General features: G+C 53.0%; 1 protein-coding gene across 1 annotated transcript in view; it reads right to left on the bottom strand.

Annotated features, from left to right (window-relative positions):
* Positions 1-214: 214 nt before the first annotated feature.
* Positions 215-14,816, bottom strand: part of CDCP1 (CUB domain containing protein 1) — a 57,064-nt gene continuing 42,462 nt past the window's right edge. The window contains exons 5-9 of the mRNA XM_053897249.1: positions 13,342-13,563; positions 11,733-12,113; positions 8,525-8,890; positions 6,249-6,336; positions 215-3,533 (exon numbers count right to left, since the gene is read on the bottom strand). Coding sequence (XP_053753224.1) covers positions 3,119-3,533; positions 6,249-6,336; positions 8,525-8,890; positions 11,733-12,113; positions 13,342-13,563 — 1,472 coding nt within the window. The 3' untranslated portion in view covers positions 215-3,118. The remainder of the gene's footprint in view (positions 3,534-6,248; positions 6,337-8,524; positions 8,891-11,732; positions 12,114-13,341; positions 13,564-14,816) is intronic.

The following is a 14,816-nucleotide window of genomic DNA, read 5'->3' on the forward strand; positions in this document are numbered from 1 at the left end:
GCGCTCTGGCGTCTGAGGTACCCACTGTCAGCCCAAAGCCTGGCATCCCGTGCCATAAACACACAGAAGACACGGCATCTGCTGACCTTGTGCTGAGCCCGTCACAGTGAACTGGGGAATCTGGCCCTCAGTCGACCCAGGGGCAAAGAACCAAAGCATGTAAAACAACTCAACGCCCGTTTTTCTTTCCTGTACATTTGTTTATTAAAAAAAAAAAAAAACAGAAACAAAAACAAAAAGTGTAGGAAATGAAGAAAACGGCGCCTAAAAAGTATCTACAAACAAAATAAATTATTTCCAGCGAAGGATTACAGATCCACACACACCAGTTCTCTAACCGTGACCAAGGTTACATCCCCCTGGACATATGCTTTTCCCCCCTTGACTCTTCCTGGGCCTTTCTCCTCCTGGGCAAAATGACCCCAGCGCTACAGCCCAGGCCTGGACGAGCCGGGCTTCTTCACCAGCCCAGCAGACGGGTGTGGGGGCGGCCCCGGTGCAGGCAGTCCCAGCAGGAAGGGCACCGTGCCAGCGCAGAAGGCATCAGCAAACGTGTCCGACTGGTTTCCAGTGACCCCGAAGTACTTTACGTAAGTGGGGGTCTGGGCTTTCAAGAAAAGGGCCAGGGGTATGTTGGGCCGGCACCTGCAGGGAGGCAAAGCTTCAGAAAACGGTTCAATTCACCTGCGGTCTCAGGAAGAAGGCAACTGGGTCTGGGGCTTTGAGCTCTCGGTTAAAAAATGGCCACACGGGGCCCAAGGGTGGCCAGCCACGCTTCGTGGCTACAAGATGCAGGGCATGGGTTGAGGGTGCTTCCGCAGAGCCCAGGAGGTCGGGGAGGGTGGCAGGTGGAGGCTGGGGCTCCTACAGGGACTGGAAGCAACGATCAATTTTAGTTGTGGGCAGGAAGCCCCAGCCCTCCGCTGGCCCCTCATGGGGAGGTCGCCCGCATCTCAGGCCGAGAGGCCGAGGGTAACTGGGCAGGGGGCCGCCTTTCAGAAGAGAAAGGTGCCGGGGGCACCACCAAGGTCATCACTAAAACAACAGACTCTTCCTTTCTGGAAAGAGTCCAAGAGGCCTCGGAAGATACACCAGTCCGGAGACTGCACAAGTCCTCATGGAGGCAAAGTAGCAAAGTCTAGGCCGGGTGTTTCCCAGGTGAATTCACCGAACACGATGAAGCCGGTTTACCTTTACAGGAGGTCTGGCCACAGAAACACTGACCTCTGGATGGTGTCAAGCCGGAACACCATCCCTCTCCTCCCAGAGGACAGCAGGGGCCGCAGAGGCAAACGCCCACAGGAGCTCGGCTGGTCATTAGTATGAACGAGGGACGCGGGGCTGTGTGTGGGAAAAACCTTTCCTGAAACAGACACCAGCCTCGAGGCCTGTCTTCTCATTTGATGAGAGATCTAGGGCCCAAACTTTCCATTTCATTATAAACAAAGCAACCCTGCAGCGGGGCAGGGGGACGCGCACTGATCTTTAGCCACAGGCTCAGCATCAGTGAGGGAGGCGAGAAGAAATATGGTGGCAGGGGTGGGGGTGGGGGGGGGTGGGAGGGGGAGGCTGGGTTGAACCGGGACACCAGCTGTCCCACCTAAAACTGGACCTGCTTTACCAGCTCCAGCCAGCGGCTGCTGGGTGACAGCGTGAGCCCCCCAGGCCAGCCGCACGTCCCGATCCGGATTTTTACGCAAACGTTTTAGAATTTTAAATGTTAGTGGCTAATTCTTAAAAAAATAAAAAAATAAAAAAGATTCTTAGGCCAAACCAAGCACACTGGCGGGCTGGGTCATTTCATAGTCTGTCCTGCACTGGCAGGGGGTTGTGATGGGCAGAACGATGATTCCCCAGAGATGTGCCTAATTCCCAGGTACCTGTGGATATGGTACCTCACACGGCAAAAGGGGACTTTTTAGTGTGATTAAATTAAAGAGCTCGACACGGGGAGATGATCCCGGATTATCTGGGTGGGCGGGCTTTATAAACGAAAGAAGGAAAGAGGGGCATCAGGGTCACCCTGCCAGTGACAGTGCGGTGCCACGGTGTGCCCAGCCCCATCGGAGGCAAGGAGTGTGAGCAGCCTCTAGAAGCTTGAAGAGGCAAGGCAACCGACTCTCCCCTAGAGCCTCCAGAAGGGGCTAACACCCTGATGCTAGCTGGCCCCGTGAAACCCATCTATGCCCTTCTCATCTGCAGAACCGGAAGCTAAGAAATTTGCGTTGTTTCAAGCCACCGGGTTTGAGATAATTGGTTACGGTAGCGATAGGAGAGGAACCCAGTGGCCAGTCTCCCCTGTGTCATTAAACACTTTTAGGGGATGCAAATCCTCTCTACATTTCTGTTTAAATACCAAAGTACGGCTGGAGCCGGGACAGCCACCCACGGCAATTCAAGGAAATTTCTCTTCCTTCTGGGACTGAAGGACAGTGAGGATGACCACGAGCAGAGCAAGAGAACCATGAAGCCTCTTGTCAAAGCAGGTAAGTGTCAATGCCCTCAAACATGCGCACCCTTTCCTGGCGGGACAGATCGCAAATCATTCCCATCTTCCGGGGAACAGGCACATGTTTATCTAGCGGTCGGGAGAAGTCAAAGCCCAGCCATCCGACCAGTGAGCGTGAGCTGTCACTACGTCAGGTGAAAAGAGCTGCGTGGTCATACCTTCGACTTCTTAAATACACAGGACCCCCAAATAAATAATAATAATAAGGCACATCGTCCTTTTCATCCAGGGGGATCCAGGGGGAGCAGGGACCTTGGATGGGCTCCTAGGGATCAGTATTGTCGCCCTGAAGAGTTCCAAATCCAGATCCAGAGGTCATTACAACCTCGTACGGGGTGACTCACAGCCCTCCCCTCTCCTTACGGCTGGTTTACAACCCAACCTGGCTTCAGAAGGATACGGACTGGGACGACTGTATCCAGGTAGGCATTCATCACTTTCAACGTCCCATTGTCGGAACGAGCCCGCTTGGAAATCAGGGGTTGATGGCGTCCAGTAAAACCTCCTGCCGTTCCTTCCATAAAACTCCTCTTTAGGGTTTCTGCTGGAGACCCCTAAAGGGTGTCTCAGTGCCCTGCTTTCAGCAAAAGTCTTTGGGATGGGTCCAGGTTACTCCCCAGGCTCCGTGGGCTCGTGGGTGTCCAGCAAGGGAATGTCTGTGTTCCCGTTGTTGGGGTGGGAGAAGGTATATGGTTCACTCTCAGACTCAGCAGGGAAGCTGGGGGATGGCTCGTCTACGGTCAGCTTTGCAGTCGGGGCCCTGGAGCCTGTGAGGGGTGGGGAGGGAGGGCAGTCCCCCGTGGGACCCTGGAACGGCCGGTAGGTGTCCACCTCTGGCTGCAGGAAGGAGCCGTTGGAATCTTGCAACAGATGGCCATATACCATGGTGTCATCGATGACTGCGTACACGTGGGAGTCACTGTCCTTTCGTCCCTTCTGAAACTTTTTTGGCTGCATCGGCATCTGGGTGTTGATGTTGCCGTTGTAGATGCCTACAGAGGGGCCTTTGCTTATCTTCTTTTTCCTACTGACAGACAAGGGAACAGGACAGGAAGGAAACGACCTTAGCTGTGTTCCATTTGTAGAGCCCCTACTGGAACTCGGGCACTTTGGGGTTCCCACACGTTTCCCCCAAGTCTCTCAAATCCCTCGGTCCTTGAAGTGGAAACTCCTGTCCTTAGAATTTAGAGGGGACCAGCTTCTGGGGCGCCTGGGTGGCTCAGTCGGTTAAGCATCTGACTCTTGATATCGGCTCAGGTCATGATCTCACGGTTTGTGAGATCGAGCCCCGCGCTGGGCTCTGTGCTAACAGTGTGGAGCCCACTTGGGATTCTGTCTTCACCTCTCTCTGCCCCTCCCCCTGCTCACATGCTCTCTCACTCTCAAAATACATAAACATTAAAAAAACAAAAAAAGGGACCAGCTTTTGTCTCCAGTCTTCACAGTGGACACAGGGTGGTGGAGACGGTGCCCGTTTTAACACTGTCTGCGCTGGGGCACCTGGGTGGCTCAGTCGGTTAAGCGTCCGACTTCGGCTCAGGTCACGATCTCACTGTCCGTGAGTTCAAGCCCCGCGTCGGGCTCTGGGCTGACAGCTCAGAGCCTGGAGCCTGTTTCAGATTCTGTGTCTCCCTCTCTCTCTGACCCTCCCCCGTTCATGCTCTGTCTCTCCCTGTTTCAAAAATAAATAAAACATTAAAAAAAACAAAAAAACAAAAAAAAAAAACACTGTCTGCGCTTGGATGTGCTTCGGCGAATGCGCAGTACCCCGGGGTGGAAACATCTGACAACCAGCTCCCCTCTGTCCTACGAGAAAGGGCCGTGCCCCACCCCGACCACATCAGGTGCGGTCATGCCCAGGCCAACCCTCTACGACTCAGTCCTTCCCGTAGCTTAAGGCTTCACCCCTCCTTTGCATGGGCAGAACTCTGACCGTCTGCATTCTCAAGGATAGGACATAGGAGACTCAGGATGGAAGGCTGTATCCTAGTTTTTAGCTGGAGCCGGGGACAATGGAAGTCAGTATTAGCAGAGGGATCCAGCCCCTTCAGCAGGAAGCTGCATAAGGGGAAAGAGCTCAAAAGAAAACAGCATTTAGGCCGGGACGCCAGAGTTCCTCAGTAACACCATTAACCTTTGGTTTGTAATGTTCTTTGGTCCTTGGGCGTGGACGGGCATTAGCACTCGCCGCCAGGGAAAACAAAGCTTCGCCCTCCATCGCCACGAGCCAAAAGCAGGGGATGCTGGCTTTTTAACTGACCAGTGATTCAAATGGAGGACATTAGCCCAATTAACATAATGGACTGTATAACGCACTTGCTGGCGGCTCACTAACTGTGGACAGGCTCTCTGTCCTTTTCTGAGATAAAAAAATAATCTAGTACATTTAGCTTGTAACACCGCGTGTCTGGCTGGACTGATGGGTTCCGAAGGCTCCAGCCTGAAGCCCTGAGACGGACGCCCCTCACTCGTGCTTCGCAGAGCCTCGATGCTCTCCACGAACGCTCTTTTCAGGCAGTTCTGAAGCTGGTCCTTCATTTCGTCCCTCTGCCCCCACACCGGGCGGTGGGAGAGACTCTGTCCTGCTCACTGTTGCATCCCCAGCACCGTGCACGGTCCCCAATGTCCAGGAGGCCGTCATTCCCAATGCAGAACCTCCCTGCCCTCCTACAGCTAGTGGCCTCCCCCACCGCAAGGCCGGGGCTGCCGATTCTCAGGCCAGAAGCTGGACCCTCCCGTCGCCCGGTTCCCTCCTGATGGGCAGGGGCCCAGTGTTAACACGGAGCTTTCTGGTCTGGGTGGAAGAGACTGCACCCCAGACAAGGAAGCTTCCTGGAGAAACCATAAATCGATGATTCACAAAAAGAAGTCCTTTCTCCCCGTGCGATATATATACAATCCCATCTCATGGAGAAGAGGTGTTTCCCCGGATCGGCCGTGGGCAGCCCCCTCCTCATCAGCAGAGACATTTCTGGACAGTCTCACTGTTGGTCAGGAATTTCGGTTGGGTGCTCATGGCCCCAGTTAATTAAAAAAAAATTTCGTTTTGGCTTGTTGGAAGGTTGAGTCGTGCTAAGGAAAGCAATTTCCCCCCCCTTCCTCACGGCTTTCATCAGAAATATGAGCAGAACTGATCAAATCTGGTAGCAGCATATATTAGGTCTAAAAAGGTCAACGCTTCCCTTTCATGAAACAGCAGCCGTCGCCCTGAGGGGGAGGGAGGGGAGACTGAGTCAGATAACTGGGTCTTCCTTCCTCTCGCCCACAGGGCTAGCTTTTTGGTGCCTGTCTGGAGTCCAATAAACAGACATAAAATAGTTTAAGAAACCGGAGGAGAACATGCCGGGGGGGGGGGGGGGGTGGGTGGGTGGGGGCAGCGTACGTTTGCTCTCAAGGGGACAGAGGACACAGGCTCAGAGGCCCGGTCTGGCGGGGCTGACGTGATGGTTTTCCTACTAAGGTCACCCCGGTGATGGCCACCGTGTGATGAGCAGACAGTACATGACTCACAGCTGACTTGTGCTGAGGCAGCTGTGTAAAAAACTGCAGGCCAAAGTGTCACCGGCCGTGTTTTCTGTTTTTTTCCGCCCCGTCCCCTCCAAACAATATTATCTAACACCGATCCTCGGGAGAGAAACCGGGAGCAAGGAAAGAAATCCGTAATTCACGACAGCTCTGGTCTGTGGGATCTAAGGAGGCGTCAGGGCAGCTGAAGACAGTTTTGAGAAATTCCACCTACTTCTTTCTCACGAAGCAAATGATGAGTCCGAGGGCAAACAGCAGCAAGGCGCCACCTCCCACGATCGCCGTGATGATGACAGTCAGGTCTGTGAGCAGAGACACGATGGAGAGGGATGAGGAGACGCTGGGGGCGTCGGGCCGACGATCAGCCGGAGGAGACAGTCTCCAGAGATGGCCGCCATCCCTTCCTTCCCCCCGCCCCCCATACACACACGCTGCTCCTCACAGTGAGAGGACCCTATTTCCCCCCTTCTCGACTCTTCTTGACTCGCCGGTTCCGGGGCCTTCTAGAGGCCTGGCAACATCTTGCACTTCCTGTCTGAGGGCAAGCCAGTCAGACGCCACAGAAGAAGTCTGACGACGCTGAGGCCACCATGTTGTGAGGAAGCCCAAGCCAGCCATGTGGAGACTCCGTGAGGAACACATACCAAGGAACCTGGCCGAAGGTGACTACTAAGGCTCCAGACATCTGTCCCCAGGTGAACCATCCCAGCCAAGAGCAGAGAAGAGCCACGCTGCCGTGTCCTGTCCAAATTCCTGACCCACAGGATTGCGGGCAAGCAAAATGGTGTATCGTCTCAGCTACTAAATCTTGGGGCTGTTTGTTACACAGTGATAGGTAACTAAAACAAACTGGGGGCCCTACCAGATCCACTCCAAAGGCTACGCTGGGCCTGCCCCTGGGTGTATTTACCGGGTTGCCACAGCCTATGTGAGAGAGGAGAGCAGAGGGGTGGAGGGAAAGCAGGGAGTCAAAAGTCAGCAGTGAAGGTGTTCAGGACAGGGTTGTTTCACCTACGCTATTCTTTTCCTACAGTTGTATAAGAAGGAAGGAAATAAATCAGACAGGGAGACCCACGCTGAGCAGGGATTTAGCATTTCTTGCTTGTTTACCAAGAAAACGAAAGGTGAGGTTAAGAGGGAAACAGGAATAAATGGGGCGTCTGGCGGGCTTGGTCAGAGGAGCGTGCAGCTCTGGATCTTGGGGTCGTGAGTTTGAGCCCCCCCCATTGGGTGTAGAGATGGCTTAAATAAATAAACTTAAAAAAAAAAAAAAGAAAGAAATAGAAGTTAATGACAGAAAATGAATGTGAGAGAGTCAGCAAACCCGGGAGCTGAGCTGAGACTATGACAGAGCTTCTCACTTGTGGTTTTTGGTTCCCCCCAGTTCTGCTGCTGATCAGCTGTGTGGCTTGGGCAGACACGCAGTCTCTCTGACCTCCAGAGAGGGAAGGAAGGGGCCGGGAGAAACCACCTCCATGGTCCCTTCTGGTTCCAACACTCTGTGGTGCTCGGTGACTCTCTTGGAATAAAGGCAAACGTGGCCCCATTCAGTGGCCGTGCCGCACATGCGTTTCCTCGCTGGGAACCCTTCAGCGGATTCTGCAACTCTGAGCACGAGACCTGCCCCCAGGGGCATTTTCCAGGGCTTCACCGGACTTGGAAAAAAATGCCAACACCAAACATCTGTGTCGCACCTTCCAGGTCCCCGCATGTGAATCCCCAGCGTGAAATTCCCGCTGATATTTCTCTGAGGTAGTTATTACCATCCACCCTCTACAGACCAGGAAGGTTAGGGGAGTGAAGAAACTTCCCCAGTTGTCAGAGAGAGATTAATGGTAAATGACCGTGACAGACGGACAATAAAAACGTACTAGTTCTCCCCACTCCCTGAACCATATCTTTTACTATGTGACCCTTGCGGCTCCTCCCACCGAGAAGTGGAGTCGTTTGGTCCACCCCTTGACTTTGGGCAGGGCAAAAGAATTCCAGGAGGGATGGTGTATGAGTTCCTAACCCAAGCATCAAGAGACCTTGTAGGCTTCCCCCAGACTCTCTTGGATCTCTCTGCTTCTGCCGTGAGAACAAGGCCCAGGCTGGAGTGAAAGGGACAGTGGGGAGGAGAGCCAAGGAACCTAAGTGTCCCAGCTAATTGAGGCTGGGCCCCAGACTTGTGAGAGTGTGCGGCCAAGCTCGGCAAAGTCCTCTAGCTCCGTGCAGCTGCCCACGGGTGCATGAGTGAGTGAACCCGGATAAGCCCAGCTCAGACCAGAGCCGCCCAGCCAACGCGTGAGCAATAACAAACGGCTGTTTTTAAACCTCTGAGTGCCGGGGCCGTTTGTTACGCAGCACTGCTGATGCAAAAGCTGACAGAGACATGGACAGCCAGCACTCAAATCCCTGTCTTCTGACTCCCTCCCAGGCTTGCCCCCCAGGCTTCGGCCGCCCATTTGCCGTCCACCGCCACCCGCACAAGACCTTGCAGGCCCTTACCCATAGTCCTTGGGGTAAGCAACACCCAGAAGAACAGGTCCAGCTGCTTGCCACTCACGGGGCTGCAGTTGGAGATGTTGACCCAGAAGCTGTGGTGGTGGAAGCTTGGCTTGGGGAGGACCTCGTCCTCCAGGCTGAAGATCTCCTCGGCCTTGGTCCGCTGCTCCTGGATGATCATGAATGCACGCCCCGTCTGGCAGACCACGCCGGTGCGCTCCTTGAGGAAGGTCAGGCAGGCCACCTGGCCGCTGGGCACACTGATGTTCCAGGACACTGAGGTGAGCGACGGCAGGCCCCGGTCCCAGTTAGGGCTCCTCAGGTAGACCTTGCTTTTTGTGTCTGGGGTCACCGTGAAAACGCCTTCCTCTGCAGGAAAGGGGAGAGAATCCACATAGATGTGTCACTGAACCCAAACAGAGGGGAAAACGACAGAGGAGAGGACATTCAAGTGCCTGGACTAGCGTCGTCCAACAGAGCTCTCTGCGGTGACGTTAAAGTTTCTCACAGGCTCACCTCATTTTGCTACCTTTTGCGGATCCTGCGCTTTTTACAGATTGAAGGTCTATGGCAGCGCTGCGCCCAGCAAGTCTGTGGCGCCATTTTTTTACCAACAGCATGTCTGTGGCGCCATTTTTTTACCAACAGCAAGTCTGTGGCGCCATTTTTTTACCAACAGCAAGTCTGTGGCGCCATTTTTTTACCAACAGCAAGTCTGTGGCGCCATTTTTTACCAACAGCATGTCTGTGGTGCCATTTTTTTACCAACAGCAAGTCTGTGGCGCCATTTTTTTACCAACAGCAAGTCTGTGGCGCCATTTTTTACCAACAGCATGTCTGTGGCGCCATTTTTTTTACCAACAGCAAGTCTGTGGCGCCATTTTTTACCAACACATGTCTGTGGTGCCATTTTTTTACCAACAGCAAGTCTGTGGCGCCATTTTTTACCAACAGCAAGTCTGTGGCGCCATTTTTTACCAACAGCATGTCTCTGGCGCCATTTTTTACCAACAGCATGTCTGTGGCGCCATTTTTTTACCAACAGCAAGTCTGTGGCGCCATTTTTCCAACAGTATGTGCTCACTCTGTGTCTCTGTGTCACATTTTGGTGACTCCCGCAACGTTTCAAACTTTTTCATTATTGTGTTTGTTACGGCGATCTTGTGATCAGCGATTACAACTTGTGGGAAGCTCAGACGATGGTTAGCATTTTTTAAAATGTTTTTTTTAATGTTTATTTACATTTGAAAGAGATAGAGACAGAGTGCGAGCTGGGGAGGGGCAGAGAGAGAGGGAGACACAGAATCCCAAGCAGGCTCCGGGCTCTGAGCTGTCAGCACAGAGCCCGACACGGAGCTTGAACTCACGAACTGTGAGATCGTGACCTGAGCCGAAGTCGGGCGCTTAACCGAGTAAGCCACCCGGGCGCCCCAATGCTTAGCATTTTTTAAGCAATAAATTTTTTTTTTTTTTTTTTTTGCTTACAAAAATCTTATGTTTATTTATCTTATACTACAGTATGGTGTAAATATAACTTTTACATGCGCTGGGAAACCAAACTCATTTCACTTGCTTTATTGCAGTAGACTGGAACGGAACCTACAATATTTCCTGGGTGCCTCCATCTGTACCATCCGGGGGCAGAGCCACAGCCATGTGCGTTGTGGACGGCCTGAAAAGTGCTTGATGTGACAGGAACTACATTTTTAATTTTGTTATTAATTTAAATATAAATTGCCACACGTGGCCAGCGAGCATTGATCAGCACAAGGTTAGAGTCTCAGGTCAGGTGCTCAGATCTCGAACAAAACCAACCAACCAACCAACGAACCAAACAAACAAAAAAAGAGGCTCATTTGCCAAACCGCTGGTTCTCTCTAAAAGTTTCCTTTCAGAAACGCCCTCCAGCTAACTAATGTCCACCCGATGCGCTGCTCCCAGCGGGACTGGTAAACAGCGATTTCTGTTTCAGAGACGAAAACGCTTCAGGTTCTGGGGCGCCTGGGTGGTTAAGCGTCCAACTTTGGCTCAGGTCGCGATATCACGGTTCGAGCCCCGCGTCGGGCTCTGTGCTGACAGCTCAGAGCCCGGAGCCTGCTTGGGATTCTGTGTCTCCCTCGCTCTCTCCCCCTCCCTCGCCTGTGCACTCTCTGTCTCTCTCAAAAATAAATAAACATTAAAAGAAAAACCCACTTGGGGTTCTGGGAAGAATGGGAGAATTGCAAAGCCGAAGAGCCTCCGACACATTAACTGGATTCGTTCTTGGCCTTCAAGTGAGATAAAACCCCAGCATTCACACTGCACGGAGTATGTCTTGTTTTCAAAGAGCCCCCAGAAGGGGTTTCTCGGGTAGCCTTGGAGAGATCTGGCAGCCTGGGCTGACCTTAATTTTTTTTTTTTTTTAATTTTTAAAAAGATTTATTTATTTTTTGAGACAGAGAGATGGAGAAAGAGAGAGAGAGAGAGCGCACAAAAGTGGGGGAGGGGCAGAGAGAGAGGGAGACACAGAATTTGAAACAGGCCGGATCCGGGCTCTGAGCTGTCAGCACAGAGCCCAATGCGGGGCTCGAACTTGCAGACCAGGACCTGAGCCAAAGTCGGATGCTTAGCCAACTTTGGGTAAGCCACTTAAGCCACTCAGGGGCCCTAAGGCTGACCTTAATCTTATGGCCAAAGACTCTTCTCCCTCCCCACTCAGGCCTCTGGGAACAAAGTACGAAGTGAACTTCAGATAAAAGTCTTGGTTGGGGGGCCCGAGTGGTTCAGTTGGTTAAGTGTCCATCTGCCTCTTGATCTTGGCTCAGGTCGTGATCTCAAGGTTCATGAGATTGAGCCTTCCAAGTGCAGAGCCTGCTTGGGATTCTCTCCCTTTCTCTCTGCCCCTCCCCTGCCTGCACTCTCTCCCTCTCTCTCTCAAAATAAATAAACTTTCAGACTTGAACCTGATGATTTGTTCTTCTGCCCGCCACCCGTCACCTCCCACTGTCAGAGACTTATTTCTACCTCCCGGAATTTTCCACACGAGGCTAACGGCAGAGTCAGGAGGAGGGCTCCCCAGTCTGTCACATTTCTTGCGCCAGGACCTGGCCACTCAGCTGCCCCTTCCCTTCGAGTTGACAACTTAATGAAGGCGATCGCCCACCCAACAGAAGAGGGATGCCCAGACAAGCAAGGGGCAGGGAGATGGGGACACAGAGGGAGACGTCCTCACCTTTGAAGTAGGGGATAAAGGACACGGTCAGGCCCTGCCTGGAGGCCTCTTGTTGGAAGCTGGGGGCGAAGGTGCGGAGGGTTACGGAGACGTTCTGCTTCACCTGGATCTGCTGGATGGAGCCTCCGGGGCAGAAGGAGCCGAAGTAGAGGTCCTGGCCGGGGACCGTGCTGGCCACCAGGTAGCTGTAGCTGGTGTTGCAGACCTTCTCGGGCGTGTGTTGCTGCAGCTTCTGGGCTGGCACCAATGCCAGGCTGAGCCTGTCCTTGGGTACCAGCAGTTTCCAGGAGAAGTCGTGCAGTTGCACGGGCAGCTGGAGGATGTCCCTGGGCACCTGGAGGGAGTAGGGCCTCCTGGGGCAGTACCGGTGGTCCATGCAGCCTGGAAGAGAAGAGCTCGTGGCACCAGGCGGGGAGGAGACCAGCAGGTGCATCCTGCCCTGCCCTCAAGGCCGCCCAGGCTCTCTTGCTCTTCCCTTTGGTCTCTCCTCTCGTTCTCTGTCCTCCACTCCTGGCTCCCTGATGCTCCTGTTCCAGCTGCCCCGCTCGCCCCCTCACATTCTTTTTAACATTTTTTTCAATGTTTATTTTTGAGAGAGAGAGTAGGGGAGGGGCAGAGAGAGAGGGAGACACAGAATCCGAAGCGGGCTCCAGGCTCTGAGCTGTCGCCACAGAGCCCGACGTGGGGCTCGAACTCGTGAGCCACGAGATCACGACCCGAGCTGAAGTTGGACGCTTAACCGACTGAGCCACCCAGGCGCCCCAGAGTCTTACTCTTCCCTAAACCGGCAGACCCACTTCTGGGGAGTATCTGGGGCGGAAATGTTCTGTTCTTGTTTGCCAGCGTCTCTTTTGTGGATCTGAGTCTCAGATGCTAAGTATGGGCAGGGCATATAGGTTCTCCCTCCACCCAGACCTTCGTCCCAGCGTCCATGACCGTGGGCAGGTAGTTTTGTGCAGTGGTCAGAGCAGGGCTGGAACTGGGGAGACGTTAGCCCGCGTCCCAGCTTGGCCGCCTCCTAGTGGGCAGGCTGCTTTGCGTCCTGTGGCCTCGGCTGCTGCATCTGCGGAAACTCGGAGAGCATCCACGTCGAAGGTCACGGTGGCCCAGCGGGGGGAGGGGACTATGTGTTTCGCTGCCCTCCAACCGTCAAACATTTATTAGGTGACTAATACGTGTGCAGCACCACCAGGGGCTCAAGGGACCGAAACAACGGAATAAGCCACAGTTCTTGACCTCCAGACGCTCGGTCTCACGCCAGGGGTGCTAAGTGCGCAGTGAGCGTGGAGGTGGGGACATGGGGATGGGAGAGGCTGGGGAAGGCTACACAGACGAGAGGATCTCAAGAGGGATTCTGGAAGGCTGGGCAGAGGAGACAAGCAGGGACGTGGGGACGTAGTGTACTTCTGAAGGACACCGATGCAGCAGAGGCTCTGGTCCGAGAGGGGCACATCTCTACCTCTCCTGGTCGCCCCTGCCTATTCTGTACTGCAGGGGACATTTCTGATCAGACTGTCTATAGCCTACCCAGTGGACCCCACGGAGAAGATGGGGAGGGGCAGGGAGAGCCACCCACGGCCCCAGAGGAGCGCCAGCCAAGGGGACGTACTTATGGTCTTCTCGGCGTTCGCCCACAGGCGAGTCAGGTCATCACAAAGGAAGGAGATCTTGTGCTTGGAGCCGGAGGTCAGGGTGAGGTTGGTGCTACAGGTCCGAGACTCCAGACACACGAAGCAGCCGGGGACAAACTTGCGGCTGAACTTGACGGGCCGCGGCTCGATGGTGAGCGACATGGCTTGCTCGTTGCTCAAGTCGACCACGTAGATTTTATCTGAAACCGCAAAGAGAAAACAGTCTGAGGCACGGGTCAGCGGCCACCCGGCGGACAGGGCAAAAATTAGCACCAAACCTCTCCTGGCTGGGAAGCAATGGAAACACATTTTCTTAGTAAGAGAATACACAAAGGGGCGCCTGGGTGGCTCAGCCGGTCAAGCGTCTGGCTTCGGCTCAGGTCATGATCTCGTGGTTCAGGAGTCTGAGCCCCGCGTCGGGCTCCACGCTGCTGGTGTGGAGCCTGCTTGGGATTCTCTCTCCCTCTCTCTCTGCCACCCCCCCCCCCCCATTTTGTGCTCTCTCTCTCTCCAAATAAATAAAATAAACTTAAAAAAAAAGAGAGAGAGAGAACATACAAGAACTCTAGGAGAAACTGAAAAAGAAAAATAATGGACTGAGTTTCTACCACTGCTTAACTGCTGTTACTACTTCAAGTTCATCTTGGTCCTGGGTCACACGCACGCGTACGAACGTTTTCACCTACGGAAAAGTATAGTATACATAAAATTGTATACTCGGCTTTTCCTTTATTACTTTACACGGCTTTGATTATGTTTCCAGGTAGTTTTCATATTCACGAATCTTTGAAAATATTCGGTCATTTAGTGGCTGCTTGGTAATGAACAAGTGATATTCGCCATCATTTATTTAAATATTTTCCTGCATAAATATTCTCTTTTTTTTTTTTTTTTAAGTTTATTTATTTTGAGAGAGAGAGAGGAGGGAGAAGGGCAGAGAGAGAGAGGGAGAGAGAGAATCCCAGGCAAGCCCCGCACTGTCAGTGCAAAGCCCGATGGGGGGGGGGGCTCGGACCCACGAACTGTGAGATCATGACCTGAGCGGAAATGCTTAACTGACTGAGCCACCCAGGCGCCCCTCCTGTATAAATATTCTCATGTGTAGTAATTAGCAGCAGTGTGCCATTAGTTCAGGGATAGAAGATTAATAGATATAATATTTCTTCATAGATATTATCATTATTCATAGATGTTATACCCGTTGATATTATAATGTGGTCTCTGATAAATGCTATTAGTTCCAACAAGTGAGCAAAAGATGAACCACTCCTGGCTGGGCCAGGAGAACAGTGTCTCCCATTAGTAAAAGAATCAAATTAGACTGGTACTTCAAAGCAAAGAGAATATCCTTATAGATGTGGAGCAAACACAAATTATAAAAGAAAAAAAAGAAACGTTTAGGGGCGCCTGGGTGGCTCAGTCGGTTAAACGCCCAACTTCCGTGATCTCACGG

The sequence above is a fragment of the Panthera pardus genome, unplaced genomic scaffold (assembly GCF_024362965.1).
Source record: "Panthera pardus isolate Hobbes unplaced genomic scaffold, ASM2436296v1 HiC_scaffold_8, whole genome shotgun sequence".
Classification (NCBI taxonomy): domain Eukaryota; kingdom Metazoa; phylum Chordata; class Mammalia; order Carnivora; family Felidae; genus Panthera; species Panthera pardus.